This window comes from Strongylocentrotus purpuratus, unplaced genomic scaffold (assembly GCF_000002235.5).
Source record: "Strongylocentrotus purpuratus isolate Spur 01 unplaced genomic scaffold, Spur_5.0 spur5_contig_818, whole genome shotgun sequence".
Lineage (NCBI taxonomy): Eukaryota > Metazoa > Echinodermata > Echinoidea > Camarodonta > Strongylocentrotidae > Strongylocentrotus > Strongylocentrotus purpuratus.
Window position 1 is genome coordinate 246,117 of NW_022145522.1, and position 27,372 is coordinate 273,488.

General features: G+C 36.5%; 1 protein-coding gene across 1 annotated transcript; it reads right to left on the bottom strand.

Moving 5' to 3' along the window:
- Positions 1–445: 445 nt before the first annotated feature.
- Positions 446–27,372, bottom strand: LOC105437064 (organic cation transporter protein-like). The gene is made up of 11 exons (XM_030980342.1): positions 27,256–27,372; positions 23,431–23,703; positions 14,154–14,257; positions 12,643–12,797; positions 9,962–10,130; positions 7,184–7,322; positions 6,256–6,347; positions 5,715–5,929; positions 4,886–4,994; positions 4,129–4,338; positions 446–1,008 (listed from the first exon to the last, which is right to left on the bottom strand). Exons 1-11 carry the CDS (start codon positions 27,370–27,372, stop codon positions 810–812), a joined length of 1,782 nt encoding a protein of 593 aa, XP_030836202.1. The 3' UTR covers positions 446–809.

The following is a 27,372-nucleotide window of genomic DNA, read 5'->3' on the forward strand; positions in this document are numbered from 1 at the left end:
TTAACTGGAAAAAAATACTCTATATTAGTGCATCAACACAAAAAACATATTACTATCATTCTAACTTGGATGCTGGTGTGAAGAAATGAGATTCTTAGAGGGGGGGGGGGGGATAGAAAATTTATATTATCAATATAAAGATAATAATTATTCATTTATTTATTATTTATTTATTTATTCAAGTTTTATTTAAAATAGAGAGTAGGTACATTCAGTTTAAAAACAAAACTGCTCTCCAAGTACGCCCTCTATATTAGTGGATAGTGAGGACATGACATCACAGACTGATGAGTGAGTTCCCAATTTGTCTTGTGCTTTTCATTGTTCTATAGTTTAACATACTTTTTTAAAATGCATAACTTTCTTATTCTTTGCTCAAATTTGTTTTGATTGGTTTTTCTGATTTTTCTGTTTCTATTGAAAGTAAATTAATTTTGGAGTGGACTTGTCCTTTAATATGAATATTTAAGAGTTTATGATAAATACATATGAATTTTATAATGTTGTATAATATTGTATACAGAATTCTGCTATTGATATAAAGGGCCATAACCCGTCAGTATATAGATAAGAGATATGCCATCATTATTTGGATTCTATGAGAGTGAACTTTCATTCAACTTTCATTGCAGCGAACATAACAATCACGTATCAAGTAACCCGACCATGATATCTATTTGGTGTACAATATGATATTGGCATTGCCCTTCAGTTGATTCTTCGAATGTCTTAGTGATCGTGTTAACAATACTTTGTCATTGCGATATATCGCTTCGTACACCGCTTTGTTCCCGAAAGTACTTCTAGGGTTATTCCGATAGATCAGCTTGCACGCCACTATCCCGTTTGCCGTGGTCATTCTCATCTTGAATGTTGAATGAAGGATTCGCGTAATCCATAGTGTTGACCCCTCCATTCTCCACTTTAAGCTCCTTCTCATCACGCCCATCCTGGTGGAGAATGTAGACGCCATTTTTACCCGAGGTGGTGTTTTTCTCGTCAGATTTCCTGTATGAAATTAAAAGAACAGGATCTCAGTGGTACAAAATAATGGTCCTAATATACCCTTGGGCGATCCAACATTTGCTATTGCAACAATAATTGCTCCAGACTTTCAAAAAGGTGAATGAGGTTAGGGTTGCAATTTGGGTTTCGGGTTTAGGGTTATAGACGTTCCTCAACAAATTCTATATTCAATACCTTTACGCGGCATCAACTGTTTTGAATATTCCTTCATTCCACACTCCACCAGAAACTAAAACATCCAAAAAAAAATCCTTTGGACGGCCATGCATTATGGCTCAAAGCATGGGCACACAGAGAATTTGTTTAAGTTTGGGACCGGGCTAAAATGCAATAAATTATTGAAAATGTATTGCATTTTCTTTTTTTATTTTTATTTATGGAAACTGCCCCTATACCCTAGCCCCCGCTGCGTACAGTCATTGTTCAGTGACAAAGCAATGGCCTCGTAACTGTGAGGCCCCAGGATCAAAACCGTGTCGATGTGATATATTAGTGCCCTTTTGTGGGCATTAATCCTCATTACTGTCATTTATGACTTAAGGGCGTAGGTCCCCTAGTTGATAAGCATAGTAGCATACACATGCTTTAGCAGTCACGCAAAACACACATTGGCAAATTATCATTCAATAAAATCTGAGAATGTATACTATTATCTAGATCTATTAGGAATAAATTATTTTTAAAATAATTCCATAAATTGGGGTAAAACAAAAATATTCCAACTATATGAGCGACAGTGTAAAAGCAACGTTCGAGGACTACCGAACAAAATTGTGCACTCCAATCTCTTCTGGTTTGGTTTCTGATTAGAGTACCATCAAGAAAATCTTGTTTGATAGGAGCTTTCACACACACCGTTTAAAGGTATTACATAGTTTTGGTAATTTTTGAAAATTGGCTGGATAGTGATTCTTTACAATTTCGATATTATTATGTGGATGCCCATTTGGATGTATTTTAAGCACTAAAAACTTTAGCCCCTAAAACACTTCTGCTTTCAAGAAAAATTGAATATAAAAAATTTACCGGTGCTCCCAGTAAATTTTGATACTTTCCTTCGCGCTCCTTTTGGGAGATCAACCGACTCGCGCGCATTTTATATTACATGACATATTGTAAAATTCTCGACATCTTTTTACACTTTTCTTTACCATTGAAAATCGAAATTGAGTATAATATCCTCAATCGAGATATGAGAAGAAGAAAACATTTCCTTTACATTCCATGTAAAACCATGCCCTTACTTGAAAAAAAAACCTCCGTCATTTTGACGTTAAACTTTACAATCCATTTAACTTTTTTTTACTTTCTCATACATAATGTCCATTGATTGGTCGCACTGTGCTCGATTGCCTTTCAATATACCAATCTTCAACTTTGCAGCAACGCGTTTTGCGTCAAATTTGTAAATCCTCAATCCCAGACAATGACATATACGTAAGCTTTTCATACATATAAAGCTCATTTTGATTGGTTCATTTTTAGCCCCGTCAATTTTCATGTCAAATCATGCTTCATGTCCCATTTTAGAAGCCCGACCCAGGGTTTTGTGCCAGCCAGCCGTGTATGCATGCATGTACGTAATGCTATGCAACTGAGCATGCATAAGTACAGTACATGTACACACGCAGCGCAGCGCGTACGAGCGCACTGCACTACATTATACATCTTACTTTTCTGAACTCGAGAGTCTTTACTGCAACCTTTTGACCGGGCATTTTGACCCTTTTTTGGTAAGTGAAAATATTTCAAATATATGTTTACATAAAAATTAATACTTTTTAAATTTTGACCTATCATTTGCTTTGCCTGAAAGTATTGGAAAATAAGATAAATGGAGTAGTACTAACTTGTTAAAAAGTTGAGACTAATCCCGACCAGCGCAGCAGCACAACGTAGTATGTATATCAAATCTACTGTAGATGTGGACGGATAAAGAGCGAATTGGTGTTCTTGACTTTGTCTTTGTTTTAGATCTTTTCTTCGAAGAGTCTGATTCTAGCAATGAAATTTTTTAATTTTAGTAAAGTATGTAAATATGTGATGCTCTTCATGACATTATCACTTCATATACCATTGAGATTTGAGATCATTTACTGTACAAAAAAAGGATAGACTATATCTGAGATTGAGAAATCTAAAAAATTAAATATGAAGCAGCATCGGCCATTTCATTGGGTCAGTACCATTATGAAAATAGGGGAACAATGAGTGGGATGGGTTTAGTGCCGTCACAATAAACTTGCGCATTACACGCGTACGTATAATTAGAGCAATTTATGCACCCCCAAGAAATAATGAATACGGCCCAACCTCTCTACACACAGAACTGCACAGATACCGCACAGTCCGGTCAAGGCGGTACGCGTAGCGTTAAACTGCCAAATTTACAGAAATTGTGAGGAGCGCTTTTGCTATGAAAGGAATTGATTCAAATAGCGCCAACGGCCATACGATGCTAGCTGCGACCATGAAAATATCAGAATATGCAGTTGTAATATACATATTCCAAACGGTTGTAGCAAATCGGTCGATTTTAGTCCAATAACATTGTTTTATAGCTCAATCAATATCTTGATCTTGAGAGGGCGCTATACAACATAAAGAGTTTATTATTTACAATTTCATTACTTTAGACTCGATTTCAACCGCGACAATGATCACTGAATAGTGTGGGATCGCATATGCTTCCAATATCTTCATTTGAACCAAATTCATGACCCCATACCAAAACTTTGTACATGTATAACCTTTAAGCATGGACAATTAGGTCGGCTCTCTTGTTAGTTTCTTGAGTGATTCTCTTGTTAGTATAGGAGTAAATCATAAAATGCAGGACTTATCAACTAGCCTGTATAACATTTTCTAGAAATAAGCAAAAATTGAAAATCCCATTTTTGGGGGAGGGGGGGGGGGGGAGGGTTGCGGGATCTAGGTTTTGGGGAAAGAGGAACGGAGGAAGAAGGAGGGCTTGAATTATTGAGATGGAGGATATTAGAAGGAGGGAACGAAGTATGCAGGCAGGGTAGAGAGAGAGAGAGAGAGAGAGATGGGGGGGGGGGGGGGGGAGGGAAAGGTAGGCGAAAAGAATATTTTACATACCTTCCAACATTTTCGCCTTCTTCGATCGTCTCGGGGAGCTTGTGGCCCAACGTTTCGGGAAGGAAGAGGGTCAGGAGGCCGGCGATCACACAGGCGGACCCGTAGACGACGAGGGGCAGTGGAGTCCAAATCTTGGCCAGTGTGAGTATGAGGGGCGCCATAATGCCGGCGATACGTGAAAACATCGAACAGGTCCCCATGGCCACGCTCCTGTGTTCCCCCAATGAAATCATTGTAACATAAACTGAGTTAACTGATATCGTCATCATTTGGAAGTAGCCTAATATTCATGACGTATTCAAATTAGTAAATTAGATGAAGTGAATTGAAAACATTTTGAATGTCAAAAAAAATCCTTTGCTCTTATATAGTTGAAAAGTGTTTTTGCAGTCTACCGTATAAACCAATGCGCCAAATTATATAAACAACTAGTATATTTTCTTATTGTTTGTTCCGCAATTCCATTTTGTTTCAGGCAGCCCTTTAAAATAATTATTTCTCTGAGTGGTAATTAGAGTCCGATAAAAGATTAACTGGACTGGTTTGTTCATTTATTCATTTATTTACTTATTGGTTGGTTGGTTGGTTGGTTGATTGATTGATTGATTTATCAATTCCTTCATTCATTTATTTATTTATTTATTTATTTGTTATATATCTATTCATTCACTTATTTATTTTTATACCTTTAAATTTGTTAACAATATGTATTGATGACCTTGATTTACAATACCGTGTAAATATACATAGGTTTTACCTGATGTTGGTTGGGTACAGCTCCGCGGTGTACAGATACAGGATGGAAACAGATGCCGAAATTCCAAATTTACCAATCATTGCAACTGATGTGAGTGCTGCTCCGGGTGCTATGAATGTTAAAGAAAGAGAAAAAAGACAGAGGGAGAAATAAATAAAGAAGATGATGAAAGTGATTGCGAATAGGGGTCTGGACAGACTTTTTTTCAAGTTCTGATAAATGGGTGAATGGAATTAAAAAAATAATGTTGCCTTCTTTCTTATACAGCTGTTATGTACAAGTAGTGCATTATTACGGGGAGGTGCAAGTTTCTCTTCCTTTGTCAACTGCCAAAGCATGCATGTGCAACAAACCGTCCGTCTATTATGAAATACGGGGGCCGCCACTGTTCTCACAGAGCAGGGGAAGGAGAAGGAGAGAGGGAGTGGGGTCACTACCGTGAAGGGATTTGGTCTCTTTGCCTCGGATTCTTAATAAAATTCTGGATTGGGCTCATGCTGCAATCATAATTATAAACCTTTAGGTCAGTCAGGAATCCCATGACTTTTACAAGCCGATCGCCTATCTGATTATCAAGATATTTATCATTTGAAATCTAAATTACAGAATATTGGAAATATGAGTATATATGGTAAAAACCGGTCACTCAAAGATTTTTGCTTTTTTGAGGCACTTCATGATAATTTTGAAGCGCAATTTGTTTAGGGCTTCAACGATAACACCATATCACAGACACGTAGGGCCATGCATCTCAGATTTGTAAAATCGGAAGCATTGTTAAACGATGCATTTAAGCAACAGTCTCATCCATTAAATTTGATTATCTTACGTATGACGGATGTACAGAGGCAAGCCAAGCCGGCAACCAAGAGGCACACGCTGAGACTAATCCTCCGTCCAATGAACTTGATCTCGATGGCAACCAAGGAGAGAAGGCTAGCGGGGATCTCGACGGCTCCTGAAACTGCGAAGGCGACGTAGTCGTTGACACCGAGGTTGGAGGTGTTTAGTGATAGACCGTGGTACACCATGGCATTCACCATCCTGATAAAATATAAAACGAAGAAGAAAAAACTATGACTGAAGCCATCATAATTTACAATTCATTACAAGCGTCAGAATATTTACTTCTGCTGTAACAGCCATAGTCCTTTGTAAACACATTATAGGCCTATATTGCTAGACAGCCGTGCAATCGTAGCTAGCAACTGTATTCATACTGATAATGATTACAATAAAAAATAATAACAATGATAATAATAACAATAAATACTTGTACATGTACGACTAACAAATAATAATATTTCCCTTTATTAGTTTTCAGCCTTTGACAAAATCAGTATCAGAAGTTCAAATTAAATGGGACAAACCAGGTACAGATAAGAATGATGGTTCGTAGTCTCATTCGAGGCTGGCGGAATAGATCAATTCCTGTAGCTCGTCTCTCCTTTGGTGCGGCCTCCTATACGAATAATAATGACGATGATAATGATAATAATAATGATGATAATGATAATTATATTGATGATAGTAATGATAACAATAATAATAATGATAATAGGCCTATTAACAATAATTGATATTCACTATAGAAGTAATAATGAAGTTAATTATAGTAATAATAATTTACACATATCCTAAATGTAACAAAGCATTAGATTGTCTAACTGAAACCAATCTGAATGTGTCAAAATCTTAGTGATAGAATCGATGTCATGAGAAAGTGACTATAGAAGCAATTCTAAATAGATCACGAAGTAGATTTCTTATTAGGACTAAAAGAGATTAAAAAACAATGAAAGGTTACTGGAAAATGTTTTTTCTTCCCTACCACCATTGGAAATTAGCAGTTAACTCTTTTATCGGGGAGGGGTGCATTAAAGAGCCGTTCAGTGCCATCGATTAGGAGAGTTTGGCCAACCCGGTTCGAGTTGGACACAATATGGCGACTACTGCTTTGTTGGGCAAGCACAAATCAAAAGAATATACGCCTTGTTGTGAACCAGTGAAACCAAGTTGGCCAAACTCTGTGCATAGATGGCTCTGGAGCCGTTATGAAAACAAATACATTATTTTTGCGTCGTCTAGATCAAGTTGGCAACACACACAAATCCCCAAAACTAAGTCTACAGCACAGGGCACCGCCAAAGTCATTACATATTCTCCTCCTTCTCCTGCTCTTCCTTCCTCCATCTGCTGCCCCCACCCCTCCCTTCGTCATCTTGCCTGAGAGGACCGTTTCCCTGTTAATTGATTTCTGCATATGCCACTATTCTCTTTCCGTATTTAAGTACTTACTTGTTCCTTCTTGAAATCAATGCTAAAGAATGGACCTGAAAGGGGCTTGTCGTTCGAGTTGGCAATCTTCACTAGAGTCTTTTCCGCCTCGTCATACTTTCCCACCGATATTTGCCAACGCACCGATTCCGGAAGAAAGCTGACAGGAGAGAAAAAAAAGACGTGCGTTGTCACAACATTGTAAAGATGTGGAAATATTAAACTTGTGGTATTTGGGTGAAGTGAATAAATTCCTGTGTTTTTATCTAATATAACCGTGAATCGTCGGCTTCAAAACAAAGGGGATTAATGCTTTTCTTCAAACCAATCTTGAATCTAATGCAATTATTTAACGTATGCTTGCCTCTCATGAGTCTGAATGACTGAATACAAACTAAAAGGCCGTCAGCATTTGATTTTGAATGCCCATTTCTTAAAGAAAACCTCACCCCAAAGAACAAGTGTAGGTATTTTGTAATGTGAGATGTGTTCCTGCCCTTTGTTGTACAATATTCCTTACAAAAGATTTTTACATACAGATATTCTTGGCATTATCAAGATTCAAGATTCAAAATTTTGATGTCCATATATCATATGGAAACGTTTGCTTGCATTTGTCTCATAAAATAAGTTGACCACAAACTGACTCCCACACGGTGTTGAGTGCTCAGGGGTCACAGGCCACTGGCTTCATCGGGCAGGTAGTTCCATTATGTGAATGGGTAAATTAACTATTACAAAATGAGGGGACACATTACATTGAACAATAGGGACACACATTGTTGTTATTGTGCAGAACAATTTAAACTCTTTTATTGACTTACTTATTGAATGAAACTATAAAACCAAAATGTAATTTTGCGTTCTGGCAATTGGAGTACAAGGAATGATAGCAGGTGAATGAAATGCTTTAACAACACTAACACCTGGGAAGGAAGCATCCATAAATTTGAATAGTTTAGTTGATAAACGACTCCGCATGTGGACGTTTGGTGGAGCAGAAAGCAGTGGATTCTAACAACACGAACCCATTTAACAGAACGTCGGAACGTAAATTAAATTTGGCGCGGTTGGAAGATGCATCTTTCTACCCTGCGACTTTAATGGTACGATCCAGTAAATTAAAACACTAAAATGGCTCTTATTTAAAAATTACTTATTAAATAAAACCCAAAACTTCAGTGATATCAGACAAAATATGTTATATCTTACTATTAATTAAAAAAAGATGTATAAACATTGTGAAAGTGTAGCTTTTACGATAAAAGACACCGATTTAGCGAAGATGACGTCTTTAGAACATGTTTATATGCACTTGCATCAGGGAATTCAAGGTCAAAAGGTCAATTCAGATGCTGATAAGTTATTGGTCAAGCCTTTTTGTTTCCTTTATTCCAACAAAATTATACAATCAATCAAAACAAGTTTAATACCAGAAGAAAGCTAACGATTAGTATTTTCATTAGCCGCTTGCCCCAAAAGTCGCTTGACCACAGTGAAACAAGTGAGAGCTTGCGAGAGCGGCCAAAGTGTGATTGAAACTCGGTATTTGCTCTTCTCCAACGCAAAAAGAGACGACATTGTGCTGGATAAATATATTTTTTCCGACAAAAGTACAGAAAATTTGCATATGGTCTTTTTATATTATACTTTATGAAATGTTAGCCGAGTGACTTCCGGACACCCCAATGCTGGAAAGAAACGCACATTTTAGAGAACTTCACTTTTTCATGTAAAAATGCTTATTTGTTCTATGCACGCAAGTCAGATTGAGCGGATGATACAACGTTTCCATATGTAATACAGAAGTTTGATTTCCATTGGTGTAACAGTCATGTAATACAGGCGCGTACGCAGGGGGGTGGTTTTGGGGTTAACCCCCCCCCCTCGATTTTTTTTATGTGTATGTTTTATGTATTTTTTTTTTGGAAACCCCCCCCCCCCCCCCCCTTGAAAAAAATGTAATATGTGAAACATGAGACAAAAACATGGTATCGTGTGCTGAAAGTCAGAGGGGCGTCAAGACTCTATAAAGAAAACGTCAGGTATGGTCCTCCAGCTCTTAGCATACAACAAACAAGACAATTATATGATTTATACATAGCAAATCAACAGCAGAGCTATACAACGGATGTTTTAAGCCCACAAAGTTGATAAGGTGGAACACTTTCCACCCAATCCCTACAATTATTTTACTGGGTGGGTAGAGAAAAAGTTAACAAATAATCATAATCGCTATTATTTCGCTTACAGCTGAGGAAATCGTGTTGTGTATTATAGATATGTATGCAATTTGGAATAAAAGAATGTTTGACTCTGGTTCTACGGGTAATTGGTACACACCAGCGGATTCCTTAACGGTTAAAAGTGAAACAAGAAACTATTGGATGTGATGCGTCTTTCATAAATAGAATTTACTTTAGTGAATAAGGCAATGCCCATGTCGTGCTGGGAAACTGTACATTATTCTTGCTTTATGCCTCTCTCATATACTTTGGTGGGGAATCTTGTAGATTAATGGGGAGTAATTATAATAAATCCCTCAGAATATGTAATTTTTTTAAATTTATTTATTTATTTATTTTATTTATTTATTATTATTATTATTATTATTATTTTTTTTTTTTTTTTTTTTTTTTGGGGGGGGGGGGGGGTTAAGGTTTCCTTTGAATATTTTGCTCCAAACCAGTTAAACGCCGAGTGTCATGAGATGCTAATTACGCCTGCATAAAACCCAGATAGACGCCACACTACATATTTAGATATATAAAAGAGTAATGATTCTATTAATCCTCTTACAACATCAAGCCAATGTAGATAAGTGCCGGGGAGACGCAAATCAGTTCTAAAGTCCTCCAGTATGGTACAAGGTAGGCGATGCCCGCGAGGCAAACGTAGCCGAGAGCAAAAGGGATACCGTAGATAATACCGGTGATTTTACGTTTCGATGGCCCGACGAACTCGGTTCCTAGAGAATAGAGACAAAAACAAGTCAGTTTAATATTAATAGTATACTATTATTGCATATGATACCTCTTATACTCTTCATTATTTTTTCTTTTTGTACATTTCTTGTGGAACAGACTTCTCAAGAAAAGATATTAGATTTTAATTCGAAGTTGGCACATTGGTAGACCCTTAAGAGCACTGGACACACGTAGGTCATTTGCATAATGTGACGTAATATATTGAATTTATATATCTATACCAAAATAGCATACCACTTAGTATTTTGTATCAGGACACTTAATGCGCAGCATATCAACATATCATTAAATAAATGAAAATTCTCAAGTCGCCTAAAATTGTAAAGTTTGCATAGGCCTATTTGTCAGGCTATTCTGAAACTTTTTAAATATTTCCCGCTTAAGGCGCACATACCCGTTGGCCTTGTGTAAGCTAAAAACTAATGGAGCTCTCACACTCTGCCGTGTAGGCCTACCGTCCACCTGCCGGGCTATTAAAAAAAAAAACAGAGTCCAGAACGTTGGGTTTTGAGCGAACTTGTCCCCGGCCGCAAAAAAAAATTCATAAAATTAATCTTTTCACCGTTTCGTTGCCATCTTCTGACCGTTCTCACCGGGCGCATACCGGGTGTTGAACGTGCTTCTACCGTCTTCACCGCCCAGATTGACTTTTGTTGAAAATTTTGGACGTTTCCATACCGGGCCCATACCGGGTCTCGAACGTGTGCACCGGGTTTGTAGCAGCCACCTACCAGTCACTTAGCGTCCCCTCACCGCTCGGAGCGTCCTGTGAGCGAGTCCCCGGACTGCTGACGTCATGACACGACTGCCATAAATACCCCGATTTGAACGGCAACGGTCAGTCCGCTCTCCATTTTTCATCACCGTTCTGTAACGGGTTATGAGCGTGTTGTGAACGTGTTCATACAGTGTGACCGTTTTCATAACGTATTCATACCGTCCTCATACCGTTCAACACCGTCCTCTTGCGGCCGGTGCCAGCCGGCCAAAGTTTTGAACATGCCCAAAACTTTCGCCGGGTCCCACCGGGTGTAAATAAGCGCCAACGCCCTATAACGTGTTGCCCGCTTTGATAACGAACCACCGTGTGCCTTCGCCGTTCTCCACCGTCCGCAGACATTTTCGCGCACGGTGGCACACGGTAGACCTACACGGCAGAGTGTGAGAGTCACTTAAGGTTTTCACATTATTTTGGTTCCTGATCCTATTCTTGACAAATCTATATCTTTGCTTTCCCTATTTTTTTAACCATTCAACTACGATACGCGCACGTAAAGCCTAGAAATGCACGTGCGCGCGAATTCGGCTAAAAATTGCAAAAAGTTGTAAAAATTGCCAAATTTGGATCTGCTATAACTCCTCAGAATTGCAAGTGGCCCCCAGATTTAATCCCATATTCTAAAAAAAGATTGACGAGTAGAAATGATTTTATGCATCATTTCTGCTTAATAGAGGTTATGACGTCATCCTATTGCAATTTAAAGTAAAATTGTATATCTTTAATTGCTTGTTTCTGCTCAATTTTCTTCCAGATTTAAATATGTTTTCGCTAAGAATCTGTGCTAAAGGATATGTGAATATTTTTTTTTCATTTAGACAAGGGGTTCATGGTAAAATTTTAGAATTAAAGGTACAAGTCAAAATTTGCCTTAGCGCTTTGAGCGCTATCGAGCGTGGATGAGAATGGAAAGTCCACTCCAAAAATATCTTTCTTTCAATAGAAGCAGAAAAATCAGACAAACCAATTAAAAATTGTTTGAGAAAAATCGGATAACTAATAAGAAAGGCATGAATTTTTAATGACATGAAAAACTTGGAAAATCACAAGATAAATTTGCAACTCACTCATGAGACTGTGACGTCATTGCCTCAATATCCACCAATTGATTTCTTTTATATTGATAATGACAATTTTCAATTTTCCTGGGCCCCTAAAATCTTTTTTTCCTCACACCAGCATCCAAATAATATTGAAAGTAAGATGTTTTTGTGTGGATGCACTAATATAGAGTAATTATTTCTCCAGTTAAATCATGACAAATGTGAATTTTGAAAAACTATTTATACAAGAATCGATGATTATGAATATACAATATTCAGAAAATAGTATTAAATCTTCAAAGTTTATAAAAAAACATTGTGAAATGACATGCACGCAAAATGATAGATATTATATAACCTGGGCAAAGGCATGAGCAAATCAAGGTTTTGGGGATAAAAAGGGAAATTAATGGGATAAAAATATTTAAAGCAATTGATAACTACTGAGGCAATGGCGTAAAACGAACTGTAGGCTTAAACCAAATCGGCAATTTGTGTATTCATTTTCTAAGTTCCATAGTTTTTCATACTTACATTTTTTTTTCATAACTTCCTTTCGTTATTAGTTTTCCGAATTTACTCAAATTGTGTTTGCCCGATTTCTTTTGTTTTTTCTGCATCTATTAAAATCGCATTATTTTTTTAGAGTAGTCCTAGCCTTTAATCTCTTACCTACGATAAAGGCGATGATAAAAAGAGAGATAGCAGCGTACCCCTGGAAGAACCGCAGAACAGTGAAGACCCACCAGTTGGGTGAGAATGCTATAGCTATCCCCGAGATTAGCCGGACAAACATCAATACCATAAGCATCCACCATCGTCCAACTCTTCAAACATTCAAGTATAAAGCAAAAGATGCAACCCACAAGCAATTATACAATTTTTTTTTTGAATGAAAACGTCCGTGAGAAAATGATGGCATATGATGACGAAGGCGACGGTGGTTATAATAACGACGACGAAGATAATAAAGAAGAACATGAAGATTGTGATGATGATGAAATGGTGATGAAATGATGATGATGACTATGATAATAATTACGATAATGATGAGGAAGACGATGATGATGGTGTTGTTTATGATGATGATGGTTGTGGTGATGGCGGTGGTTATGACAATGATGATGATGATGAAAATAGCAATGATGACGATGGTAACGATGGAGGCGATGACGATAACGATGATGATAATGGTGATAATGTAAAGTATGCTGCAGATGATTAAAATAACTTTACTGATCATTGTAATAATTACCGTAATCATCATGATCATAAGTTGTTATGACGTATTTTTGACAAACGTACCGCCAGGAATAATATGTACATGAAGGCTAATTTCCTTCAGAAAGTACAAATGAAGTATTTTCTGGAATGGCCTTTCAGCTATGTACGTTGGAATACTGTGAGACATTTCTATAAACATATATTTCTATAAAAGTGTGTTTATATAATGTATTGTATGGTCCTAGGACAACTACCACCGGACAACTACTCCCCAACGACAACCATCCTCTAAGACAACTACACCCGGACAATTATCCCAGGGGTAGTTGTCCGGGGAGTTGTTGTTCGGGGGAGTTGTCTTAGGGGGTAGTTGTCCTAGGGGGTAGTTGTCTAGGGGGTAGTTGTCCTGGGGGGGGGGGGCAGTTGTCCTAGAGGGTGGATGCCATAGGGGGTAGTTGTCCTAGAGGGTAGTTGTCCTATAGGGTAGTTGACTGGGGTGGTTATCCGGGGGGGGGGGGGGGGATGACCAGGGGGTAGCTGTCCGGATACGGTATTGTTTTATATATATATATATTTATTTAAAAAAAAAAAAATCATATTTGTACACACACACACACACACACACACATATTTATATATCTTCATGTGGGCGATTTGTTCAACGAAATGTAGGATGGAAACGATACAACCTGAATTAAAATATACAAAGTTGTACATTTTAGATAATGATGTATATTTTACAGGTAATTATCCAGTCAAAATCGAGATGTCCAACATTAGGCATTTCGTATAGGGTATATTTAATGGAACACCATAACTGCAACATTAAAACCCCTCAAATATAATAGGATCATGACCGTCAATTTACAGCACCACAGTACCACGAAAACCCCGAACCCAAACCGCAACAAGCTAAACAAGGACATGTATGACGGATCCCCTTTAAATCAATCGCTTACATATCCGCCAATGTTCCGTTGATGATCGATCCAGCTAGGAAACCGCCGTAGAAAACTGATTGGGTTATTTGAGTCTGATCGTCCATTCCACATACCAGGTCAAACTGAAGCAATAGAACACACAAAGAAATAAAATGATATAGAATGATATGTACATAAAGTACAATAAACCGATGTCCGTTGCACACGAAGCGTTTTTTTACTGACGTAGAACTGCGTCAGTGATTGGAGTGGTCTTTGATAAACTGATATCATATTAAAACAAACAAGCGTGGAACGAACAGTGCAAAAACTGAGTTGAATACATCAGTTTACGGTTACAACAGTGCGCTTGCGCAGAAATTGGCGCCATTTTAATTTACGAGTAAACAAAACAAATGACCTCGGGTCAGTGATGACAATTTATGACAATGACAATGACAATTTATTCTCATGTCACCCACATTGGGGTATTGGAGAAGTTTACAATCAGTCAATTTAACAATGTAAAATATACAATACAAATGGAATTAATGTTAATCAATACTAAATAACACTAACGACAATAGAGAGAAAAATTATGATGATAATGATAATAGCAATATTGATGATGATAATAATAATAATCAAAAACAAAATGATAATATTAATTAAAACGATAATTAATGACGAAATTCATGGAAGCAATTGAAAAAGAAATTTACTGGCACCAGTAAATTTGAATTGATGAATTACTGAAATATTCTTGATATCAATTTGATAAATTGATATAAGACAAAAAAGAGAAACATAAAGTTAATATTGAACTAATAACATGTTTTTTGCACATATTTAAATTAATGAAAACGAAGCATCATTTTTCGACAGAATTTTACTAAGTTTAAACGTGTTTGTACATTATTGGAATTTAAAAGCTGATCCATTTTCAGTGTATTATCAGTGTATTCGTGACGTCACGAAAATGATGGCTTCAGGCGGCGGTTTTGAAGGCTAGGCGGAAAAATATCTAAATCCTCTCGATCCATGGTTTTGTATATACCGAAAATCTATGCAGTAGTATGAAAAAGAGCAAAAGTCATACTTCTTCAGAAAGAGATCCATATTTTCTCAGGAAAAAACAAGATTCTACGAGCAAGACACGTGAGGCGGCGAGCAAGGCAAGTGAGGCGGCAACCAAGGCAGACATGGCCGAGCTGACCAACACGATTGTGAGTCGATTTGATGGGCTGGCCGCCAACTTGGCAACCATTAAAAAAGACATTACCGAACTGCGCAAGGGACTAGAAGACCTAAAAGCGACAACTATCGAATCATCCGCAAGAATAAATGATTTAAATTAGAACAGAGCATACCTGCATTAAAGAACGAACGCTTAAAGGCAGAGAAGGAGCTGAGAGAAGCCATCTTGGCGATGGACATTCACAACAGAAAGCAGAACCTACTGATATACGGAATAGCAAAGGAAGCAGGAGAGAATGTGCAAAGAAAGGTACGAGATGTGATTGGAAATTTGGGGTTATCGGGAGAAGTTGTCACAAATATGTCATTGATAAACGCCCATCGACTGCCTCGTAGATACCCTGGCCCACCGGGAGAGGAGCGAGGACCCGACCCCTTGATTGTACGATTCGGTACCATGTTTGACCGTGATCTCGTACTACGGCAGTATCAACAGAAACAACGCGACTTAATGGTGGCTGCGAGGGAAAATCGTGATGCCCAGAACCGACTTCCATTCAGGCTCCTTATCGACCTACCCCCACTTTTGAAGCGACGCCGTTTCGAGCTGGAAAAATGTGCCTACAGATTAAGGAAAGAAGGAAATCAGTCAACGAGAATCCGCGTAGTTGGAATCGAAGTAGTGCTCGAGAAGCGAGAGAAAGGTTCGACATCGGCTTGGAAAAGAGAAGTTGAGTAGATTGAAGTTGAAAAATATCATCATCATCATGGTCACCAGTTCATTTTCCTGTATATTTTGTTGATATTGAAGTTAGTATTGATACCGTCAATACTACTAAAGCGATTTATCTTTAACGATTGAAAACTTGAGAAGTGTGACTACTAATACTAGTATTACAGATAAAGAAAAGAAAGAAATCAACCAAGATCCCCGTTATCTGAATCGATTGTGATAATGAGACAGACCAAGGGAAAAAAGTCTACATCTACATCGGCTTGAAGTTGAAGGACTAAAAGACCTAAGATATCAACAGATGGTGAGGATTTTTTTTAATTTATCTTTGGTACATTTTCTTTCTTTTTTTATATAGGAATCAAATATTCAGTTTGTATCACTCCAAAGTGACAAATAAAATGTGAAGAATGTTAAGATTAAGATTCAAGCAGTTCTTTGGGCAATGAAGAAAAGCCATGCATGATGTGCATCATGATATTTTGTATTATGTCCAATAGTAAATTACCCACTATTTTGTTGGGAATGTTGGTATGTAAAATAATGAAAGGAGAGAATGTGGATATAACTGTAAAACAGTTCGAAAATCAGGCAGATTATTCCTTGCATTTAGATTTTGTCTGTCTAAGATATTTAGAGTGTAATGAACATAAACATTCTTTTGATTTGAAACTTAAATTTCCTTCTATCCATAGAAAATGTCATTTTCAGAGGATGCTCTGATTTTGATACGTTTTCATTTTTTCACTTATTGTAGTACTCCTAAAAGAAGGAAGGTAGAGAAAAAAATTTTGTTTAGAGGATGCTCTGATTTTGATACGTTTTCATTTTGTAACTTATTGTAGTACTCCTAAAAGAAGGAAGGTAGAGAAAATTTTATGTTCAGAGGATGTTCTGATTTTGATACGTTTTCATTTTGAAACTTATTGTAGTACTCCTAAAAGAAGGAAGGTAGAGAAAATGTTATGTTCAGAGGATGTTCTGATTTTGATACGTTTTCATTTAGTAACTTATTGTAGTACTCCATAAAAGAAGGAAGGTAGAGCAAATTTTATATTCAGAGGATGTTCTGATTTTGATACGTTTTCATTTTTGGCACTTATTGTAGTACCCCTAAAAAGGGAAAGATTATGAATCAAAGTTGTCGGAAGTAAATTTTCATTATACTTCCAGTCTCTGAATTGTTGTTTTTCTTATGTTTAAAAAAAAAAGACTGAGGTATTCGTTTTTGGGAAGGATTCTAAGGATCTGAGGATTCTAAAAGTCATATTTTTGACTTGCAAGACAGCAACATTACACTCTTTTAGTTCATTGGCAGTGGAGAATAGTACTTTTAATTTAGTTCTGGATGCAGGATTTGGCAACGCTAAAGAATGTATTCAGATGTACACTGTAGATCTCATAAGAAACCATGCGCATACCTTCAACAGGTGTCTTCCTTTGTAAATTTCAATAAGCCTTTATAGAAATGTACTTGCTTGAACTCTTGAACTTAAGGGCCCGAATTCACAAAGCAAGGTTTGAGCTCAGACCAAGGTTTGAGCTCAAACCTTTTGTTTCACCAAACCTCCTTTTGTTCTTTACAAACCAGGTTTGTAAAAAACGCGTAAAACGCGTCATATGACGTACGAAAACCAAGGTTTGTCGACAAACCTCCTTTGTGAATTCGGGCCATAATGTTGCACCATTTATCTCTATCTCTCTTTCTGTTACACTCCCTGCTATTAATGTAAATCGTTGCTCTCGTATTTCAAAGGGTCTTGAGAGGATTTATTTTGGCCACAATGCTGTTGCCCGTGGCTTGTCGGTCGTGTCGTTACTCGACCTTTGTGTTTGATGTTTGTGTTTTTGTATGTGTGTTAGTTGTATTTATATTGAAAAAATCTTCCACAGGTAGTTCGTCGTCTTTTTTCGCCTCGGTACTCTCGTCTGATGCAGGGTGACATTACTTTTATTTCAATGAATTGTCACGGCCTAGCAAATGATAAGAAAAGAGAAGATGTTTTGTTATATTTGAAATCTAAACAATATGATGTATGTTTTATTCAAGACACTCATTTCACTCCTGACATAGAAACAGAAATATGTCGCAAATGGGGAGGCAAGTGTTTTTTCTCTTATCATGCATCCAGCTCTAGAGGAGTAGCAATTTTGTTTAAGGATACTATTCCGGTCAAAGTTAATCAAAGTAGAATAGACAATGGTGGAAACTTAGTAGTTTTAGATTTGACATTATATGAGTACGACATTACACTGGCGTCTTTATATGGCCCGAACACTGATAATCCAACTTTTTATACTGATTTACAACGTATTATAACAGAGTTCGAAAATCCACATGTTGTTATTTGTGGAGACTGGAATTTAGTGCAGAACCAGACCCTTGATACTCATAATTATGTTCATGTAAATAATCCTAGGGCGAGACAGCAGGTTAAAAATATGAAGGACGAATTAGATATCTATGTGACCCATGGAGAATTAGATATCCTGTGAAAAAATATTACACGTGGCGCCAGCCGAACCCTTTTAAACAAAGTAGATTAGACTTTTTTTTTTTATATCATCAGAATTACTATCATTAGTTCATAAATCTGATATTTTATCTGGTTATCGAACAGATCACTCATTAGTTCGTCTTAGCTTGTCTTTAAATAAAATTAAACGGGGTCCGGGAATTTGGAAATTTAATAATTCTCTATTAAAAGATGAAATTTTTTTGTCAAAAATTATAAAAACTATAAAAGAGACAATTACATTTTATGCAAAAGATGAGGTAGAGTTTGATGAAAACGATAACATAGTTGGAAATTGTGAATTGTCTATCAATGACCAATTATTTTTTGAAACTTTGATAATGCTATTGCGGAGTGAATCTATTTCCTATGGCTCGTTCATTAAGAAACAAAACATCAGTCGGGAAAAGGAACTGGAAAGAAATATCGAAGTACTGGAACAAAGACTAGTGACATCGAATGATAAGACCGCATTACTAAAAGAATTAAGTGACAAAAAGTCACAACTTGAAACTTATCGCTTAAAAGTAAATGATGGAATTATCATGAGATCTAGAATCAAATGGATGGAGCTGGGAGAAAGGTCATCAAAATATTTTTTAAACTTGGAAAAACAGAATAAAGTAAATAAAGAAATACGGCAATTGTCAACAGAAAATGGAGATGTTATTAGTGGACAAGATGGTATATCTAACGAAATCTTTAAATTTTATTCAAACTTATATAAGGCGAAAGACACTGAAGAGGTAGATATAGACACATTATTAAACTATCCAGGTATTCCTAAGTTAACTCCAGAATTGTCCACATTATTAGAAGGTCCTTTAGTGAAAGTGAGGTTTGTTTAATGCTAAAAAGTATGAAAAATAATAAATCCCCTGGGCAAGATGGCTTCACCGTTGAATTTTTTCGTTTCTTTTGGCAATATCTTAAAACGTTCATTATCAGTTCTTTGAACTTTGCTTATTTTACAGGAGAATTGTCGCAGTCACAAAAATTAGGAATTATCACTTTAATTCCTAAAGGAAACAAGCCTCGACATTTATTAAAGAATTGGCGTCCTATTTCACTTTTAAATGTTATATACAAAATAGCATCTGGGTGCATAGCTAATCGATTAAAGCAAGTATTGCCCCGCTTGATACATGAAAATCAAAAAGGATTTTTGAAAGGCCGTTTTATCGGAGAAAATATTCGTTTACTTTATGATATATTATTATATACCGAACTTAATGATATTCCAGGCATGTTGTTGATGATTGATTTTGAAAAGGCCTTCGATTGTATATCTCACAAGTTTCTAATCAATGTCCTTGACTTTTTTCATTTTGGGCCATCGCTGAAAAAATGGATTAATCTATTTTATCAAAATGCTTCTTCTTGTGTCACAGTAAATGGTTTTTGCACAAAAAGATTTACTATAGGACAAGGGTGTCGTCAAGGAGTCCCATTATCTCCATACCTGTTTTTACTTGTTAGCGAAATATTAGGAATTTTGATTAGACATTCCAATGATGTAATTGGCTTGCATCTACCGGGAAAAAATAGTAAACTACTACAATACGCAGATGACACCATTTTGACACTTAACGGTACAAAAGAAGATTTACAGAGCTCATTGAAAATATTGGGTGATTTTGAAGAAATGTCAAACCTAAAGATCAATATTACAAAAAATCATGTGATACGGATTGGGAAAAATAGAGCCTGCAAAAAACAGCTAATGCCAGAGCACAAACTAAATTGGGTATCAGAAGGCTATTCGAGATACTTAGGAGTAGATTTTTCGGTTAACTTAGTAGAGATGGTAAATCATAATTATACTGAAAAAATTAAAGATATTAAACGCCAAATTATTTCATGGTCCAAACGAACCTTAACTGTCCTCGGAAGAATAAAATCTTTGTTGGTGCCAAAATTGAACTATTTGTTGCTTTCACTTCCAGAACCGAATTCGCAAATTATGAAAGATATAAATCATTCTTTGTATGCATTTATATGGGGTAACAAACCTGATAAAATCAATAGAGAACAAATGTGTCAACTGTATAATAAAGGTGGGGTTAAGATGATTGATATTTACATTCATGCTAAATCCCTGAAAATATCATGGATTAGAAGATTTGTAACTAATTCTCAGATAGAAAGTTTCACTTTTCACATGTTCAATTCATTCTTGCCCCAAACCTATTTTTTCACCTGTATATGGGCTCACATTATTTTAGAAAATTAGCAGACTTGACTCCAAATCCATTTTGGAAAGAGGTCCTTTTCGCTTGGTCAGACTTGGTCGAACTTCTTATTGACGACATTGCAAGTCAACCTCTCTGGAATAACCCCTACATTGAAATAAATGACAAAGTGGTATTTTGGGGGGCTTGGAATTTACGAGGAATACGTTTTGTGAATGACATCCTAAAAATAGATGGTTCTTTTTGTTCATATTTTGAGTTTCAACGGAGATTTGACATACAAACAAATTTCCTCCAGTACTATGGTCTTTGTAATGCAATTCGATCAGGTTTTAAAATGACTACACATGTAGCTCCTAGTAAGCTAGGCCTTAGCACCTATCATTCCCGAATCCGTGCACCTTGTGGTGAAAACAAATGTTGGTTGTTCACATATTTATCAGTCTTTGCTAAAAAACAAAGTAAAAGAATGTAAAGCCCTTACAAAGTGGAACAGTTTTTTAGATTTTCAAGATGTACTTTGGGGTTCGTACTGTCAAATTCCATTTCAGTCAACAATAGATATCAACATGAGGTGGTTTCAAATCAAGATTTTAAATAGAATATTATATATGAAGGACAGTTTGTTAAGATTTGGTGTAGTGGCTGACAAGAAGTGTACTTTTTGTAGTAACAATGATGAAACTATCATACATGTTTTTTGCTTTTGTAACTATTCTAATGAAGTATGGTCGAAGTTAGAGTTCTGGATATTTCGTAATACGGGGGAAAGGATCAAATTTACAAATCAAAATAAATTGTTTGGATTTTGCGGTAGCAATAATAATGCACTCAACTGTGTTCTGATGGTTGTAAGACAAGAAATATTTTCAGCTAAATTACGAAATCAACTACCATCATTTGATATAATTTTATCAGCTGTAAAACGTTATTATGAAATGGAAAAATATATATACCAAACAAATCTCAGAGAGAATAAACTGAAAAAGAAATGGTTTCACTTTAGAAAATATTTTGAGAGTGTTGGAAATGTGCTAACATAAACATGATCATGTATTTTATGTTTGGTATTTTTTTTAAAAATTATATATTTAAAGTACTAATTTTGTCACAAATGTTTGTTTTTATCTGCCACAAAAGTTTTTGGCCGTGATGATTATTATCTGTGTCAAGCCATTATGTATGGAAATTATTTCTTTAATTATTTGTATATGATAATATATGGATGTTCTGTATATGATGAAATTTGTTTTGAAAATAAAGAGCCCTGTGGAAGGGGAAAAAATTATTTTAAAAAAAGTATTTGGTCTTTCAATAAAATATTTATCGATGAACATTTGTCTGAACGAAAGGTAGGGCATACAAACAAGTAATGAAACTCATCCCCAAGCGATTGCAAATTGCACAGCGTACATAGCCTCATTTCCCTTGTAGTATTTGAATATCTACCAGCAACAATCGGCAGGTAATGATTGCCACAGCGAAAACGACTCAATATTGTCCGATCTCTTTTCTTTTTTTAGTGGTTCATGCGTAAATTAAGATTGCGCCCATGCAAATTATGACGTGAGCGCACAACGCAGCGCGCAGGCAGTGATGTCATCATAATTTGCATGGGCGCAATCTTAATTTACACATAAACCATTGACCTCTAGAGGTCATTTGGTTTGTTTACTTGTAAATGAAAATGGCGCCCATAACCGTAAACTGGTGTATTACTGGCGCAAGCAATCATCACCTTATAGGCTTATTGATTAGCGTAGGTATTAACGCAACCTAAAAGTTGCCTCCCGTACAATGGACATAAAGACACTTTTAAAAACACATTTATAGTCCTTTCTGATCTATGTTAAGAACACAAATTCGTTGAATTTTCATAAAGAGAGGTAGAAAAACGATTTTGTATGGTTATTAATTGGTAATAAATTAATTAGAATTAATAATGAACATTTTTAGTATTCGAAAAGGAATTGCGAAAGCAAATTGTTGATTTAAATAATAATAAATAGTAATAGGTAAATTGATAGTAATATGCGTCTATACCGGTAGTTAATATTTTTATCAAAGTATATAATTCAGAAATAGACCAAAATATTAAATATAAACCAAATGATTTATTGTATTATGATGTATAATACATTGTTGGTCATAATGGTGTAATCATTATTTTTACCCCAATTCATGGAATTATTTTGACAATGATTTATTCCCAATAGATCTAGATAATAGTATACATTCTCAGATTTTATTCAATAATAATTTGCGAGTGTTTGTTTTGCGTGACTGCTAAAGAATGCGTGTGCTAATATGCTAACCAACTAGGGGACCTACGTCCTTAATTCATAACTGACAGTAATGAGGATTAGTGCCTCACAAAAGGGCACTAATGCAATAAATTATCAAAAATTCATTGCATTTCCCCGGTCCCCAACAGCAAAAATTCCTCTGTAGGGCCATGCATTATGGTTCAAGGCATGGCCACACAGAGGATTTTGTTTGTGTATTTTAGGTAAAATAGGGCAATTTATTAATCTTGTTGAAACTAAAGAATGTGAAAAAGGGAAAATAAAAAATTCAATCTACAAAAATAATGTTACACGTATACACCCCCTCTTTTAATTTCAGTATGCCATGTATGCTTGTTTTGGTATTCTATATAAGGGATCGAAGTAGCTTACATCCGTGATTATTGACGATTTGTATTGACTCTTGTCGTACACCCATCCGCTGTCGCATTCAATGACTTGCGATGTCGGCCAGCCGGGGTCGTGGAACGGGTCGATGTTCGGATCGAATGCCTCCCCAGACACGTTGTATTTCACGCATTGCTCAAAGACGAGTTGGTGGTCGCTCGTGTAGTTGGCTGGGATGCTTGCGTTCTTCATGGCGAGCATGTATGTTTCTTCGTTGAGACCGGCGGCGATGTAGTCAAAATCGTTCCATTGCGGCTCCTGGCATCGAATGAAAGGAATAAATATGGAGACAAAAATTTTAACAAATAAGTCAAAACAAACGTGTCAAAAATTAATGAATTAACAAAAAAAAAAAAAAAACATCAGAAAACATCATCAACGGTATAGGATTCGAGGATTAGAAAAACAATACAAGCTATAGTGTGAATATTGCATGTTTGTAGGCGCTCATACTACAAATGCCCTGTCACGCGTACACCGAATATTATTTCTTTTAACTATTTCTGCTGTTTTATTCACATTCCTTCCCTTTTTCTTTTCCTTCAAACCTAATTCATTTATATTCCATAATCTATATGTGTTTATATGTTATAAAAACGTCATGCTATTACATACATGTATCAAGAGCCACTTGTTCAAACCGATATTCGTAGTTAGAATAAGCTACCCTGTCAAAAGAAAAAAGAAAAAAGAATAAAATGTTAAGGGGATAGAGAACGATAGTCAGGTAAAGTTGAAATCAAATTTCGTTTCATCATCATAATCCTCTCCTAACTCTCCTCCATCCCTCTGTCTTCTTTTTCACTTTATTTATGATCCGCTTCAAGCAGATAACCTTTGAACATGCTGTAATTAATATCTAAACTTTGACATCCCTCGTAAAACTGTTTGCAAACAAGATATGTGCCACTTAGTAAATAAAAGACAATTTATCCCTGTACCGAATTATATTCTTTTAAATTAATGATGACGCAATAGATTTTTACATAAAGGGATTTATTTTAAAAAAGACAAAATTGCCATAATTATATTAAGGGTGAATGTAGGAATGAATATTTCTAAAGCGAAAATGAATTTGTGTTAAACGTTTTTTTTTTTAGTACAGAGCAAAAAGGAAGCCTTGCAAGATTCGTCACAGAATTGTCAATTTGTGTGTGAATGATTGCACCTTCAAAAATTAATAACTTTCTTATTTTTAATCGGATTTTGCTCAAACTTTCACTGACCTGTTACTTTAATGTTTCTGCTTCTACTATTACAAAAATCAACTTAATATCGAGGTGGACTTCCCCTCTCAATTGCTCTAAGTGCATCGTCTGTCATTAAATTACACTTCAATTGATGTGGTACACATCTGCACATGGTTAGGTTGATCCTGCGTCCTTCGGTGTATATCTTGAATCATTGAGATTAATTAACCATTGGTTCCATGTAGGCTTAGGGATGAAAACTTTTGCCACCAAAAATGCGTTTGCGGTCACAAGAGATTTAAGTATGGAGCATTTCATAATATAGTGTCTGTTACGCTGGCGTACCTGGGGTACTCCGTCAGGGGGGGCAAGCGACCGAAACAAACAAAAAAGGCGATGCTAATTTTCACTTCTGGCGGGCGAACGAGCAAAAAAAAAAAATCTTTAAGTAACGTTTGGTATATAAACTGGTATTGTTGCAAGTTGAGGGTGGGAACATTCACTTGTTAGCGACGTTAATTTCATTTTTTTGCAAACGAGCGTAGCGAGCAAGAAAAAAAATCACTTCTTTTTTAATAATTGCCACTTAACTCTCTTAATTTCTAGGACTTATTTTAAAGTCCAAAGAATTTATTCTAAATCCAATTTAAAATAAGTCCTAGAAATTAAGAGAGTAAACTTGGTTCAATTGTCCCATGCAGGGCGCGGGACAAATATATTGTGTTTAGGCTAATTTTATACCCATTTTAGCTAGCGAGCGAAAATACATCTTTCTCTCAATGAATTGCTATATAAAATTTGTTTCATTGTTGCAGGTCTGGGGCGGGCACAATCGTGTTTAAGGCAATGTCAATCCCATTTTGGCGGGCAGGCAACCCCCTACATTTCTCTTTTTAATGATATTGTAGCAGGTTAGTGGTGGGCACATAATTCCACGAGCCAGCGAGCGAAAAAATCACTTCTCTTTTATAGGGAAAATATGGTACATAAAACTTGGGTTCATTGTTCCATGTCAGGGACGTGATTATTAAAAGCGGTGTTATTTCTATTTTGGCGAGCGAGCGTAGCGAGCGAGCGAAAAAAAAATTACTTCTCTATTATAGGGAAAATATGGTACATAAACTTGGGTTCATTGTTCCATGTCAGGGACGTGATTATTAAAAGCGGTGTTATTTCTATTTTGGCGAGCGAGCGTAGCGAGCCAGCGAGCAAAATTTTTGTAATGATAGTTGGTTCATAAATTTCAGATTTGTTTGTTGCAGGGCAGGGCTTACACAATTATGTCTAAGGTGATGTTAATTCCGTTTTGGCGAGCACGAGCACACCAAAACTTCTTTGAATAACGTTTGGTACATAATTATTAACTGGTTGTTGCAGGTTGGGGCGGGCACGTTAGCGGTGTCAATTCCATTTTGGCGAGCGAGCATAGCGAGCAAGCAAAAAAAAAAAATCTCTTTGAATAGAGATTAATAAATAAACATGTTTTTATTGGTGCAGGTCAGGATGGACGCAATCACGTTCAACGCGATTCAATTCCTTTTTGGCGAGAGGGCGAAAAAACTCTTCCATTTTTGATTATATTGTTGCAGGTCAAGGGTGGGCACAATTGTTTCCAAAGCAATGTCTATTCATTTTATTCGCGAGCGAGAAGAAATGAATTAGTCTCTTTTAGTAACATTTGGTACATACATTGTGTGTTATTGTTGCCATGGTTGCAGGTCGGGGCCCGTCGGGGCAGGCACAATTGTATTCTAGGCAATGCTAATCCTTTTCTTTTTTCAGGGGGACGAGCAAGTGAAAACATTTAATACAAAATAGGCTAGCAAGCAGTTCGCGCCAGCGAAGAGTTTCGAATTTGTTATATCACTTATATTTTCCTATTTTCATTTGTCTTCATTTTTCAGGGCCGTATGCGGAATATTTTTCTGGTGAGGGAGGGGGAAAGATGCGTTAAAAGTTTTCGAAGAATCTCAAAAGCAAAAGGAGTGAAGGGAGTTCGAGCGACCGAACTTGTCATGAGGGTACTTTTGCATTTTCAAAAGTAGAATTGAAGGATTTGGTATAGGCCTACACTACATTTTCAGGAAAAAAACTGTACGTTTTCAAAATATCTGTGGTCAACTGCCCCCCCCCCCTGGTGCGTACGGCCATGGTCTTTTTTTTTTAATTTCCCCATTTTTTTCCTTTCCTTTCCTTTTCCCTTTTTTTTTTCCTTTTCTCTTCTTCCTTTTTTCTTTCCTTTTCCTTTTTTTTCGTTTTTTCTCTTTCTTTCCTTTTTTTTCTTCCCTTTTCCTTTTTTCTTTTTCTTTCCTTTCCTTTCTTTTCTTTTCTTTCCCCTTTTTCTTTTTTTCCCCTGGAGCCCGTCAGGGGGGCACTCTGCCCCCCTGCCCCCCCCCATAGGTACGCCAGTGGTCTGTTATAATAGTGTCTGTTGAGTGATTTTGCAGAGTTCAACACAAAACTTTGTTGCATTTCGAGCTTCCAAATTGTCTTCACATCTAGACTGCATTCTGCAAACTGTTCGTCCTTCAGTGAAGACATTCCCTTTTTTTATGAAATAAACCACTCTCATCTACAAATGGTCTGGTCCCATCTACCCTAGACTTTGTGAAAAACCTACGGCAAATCTGCGATAGGTCGCGTGATCCTCAGCTTTCGTATCGCGAAAGGTCGTGTACAGCGACCATCCGACAGGACGCGATGATCCGATGATGCCCATGCTACGAGCGGGCGTCAT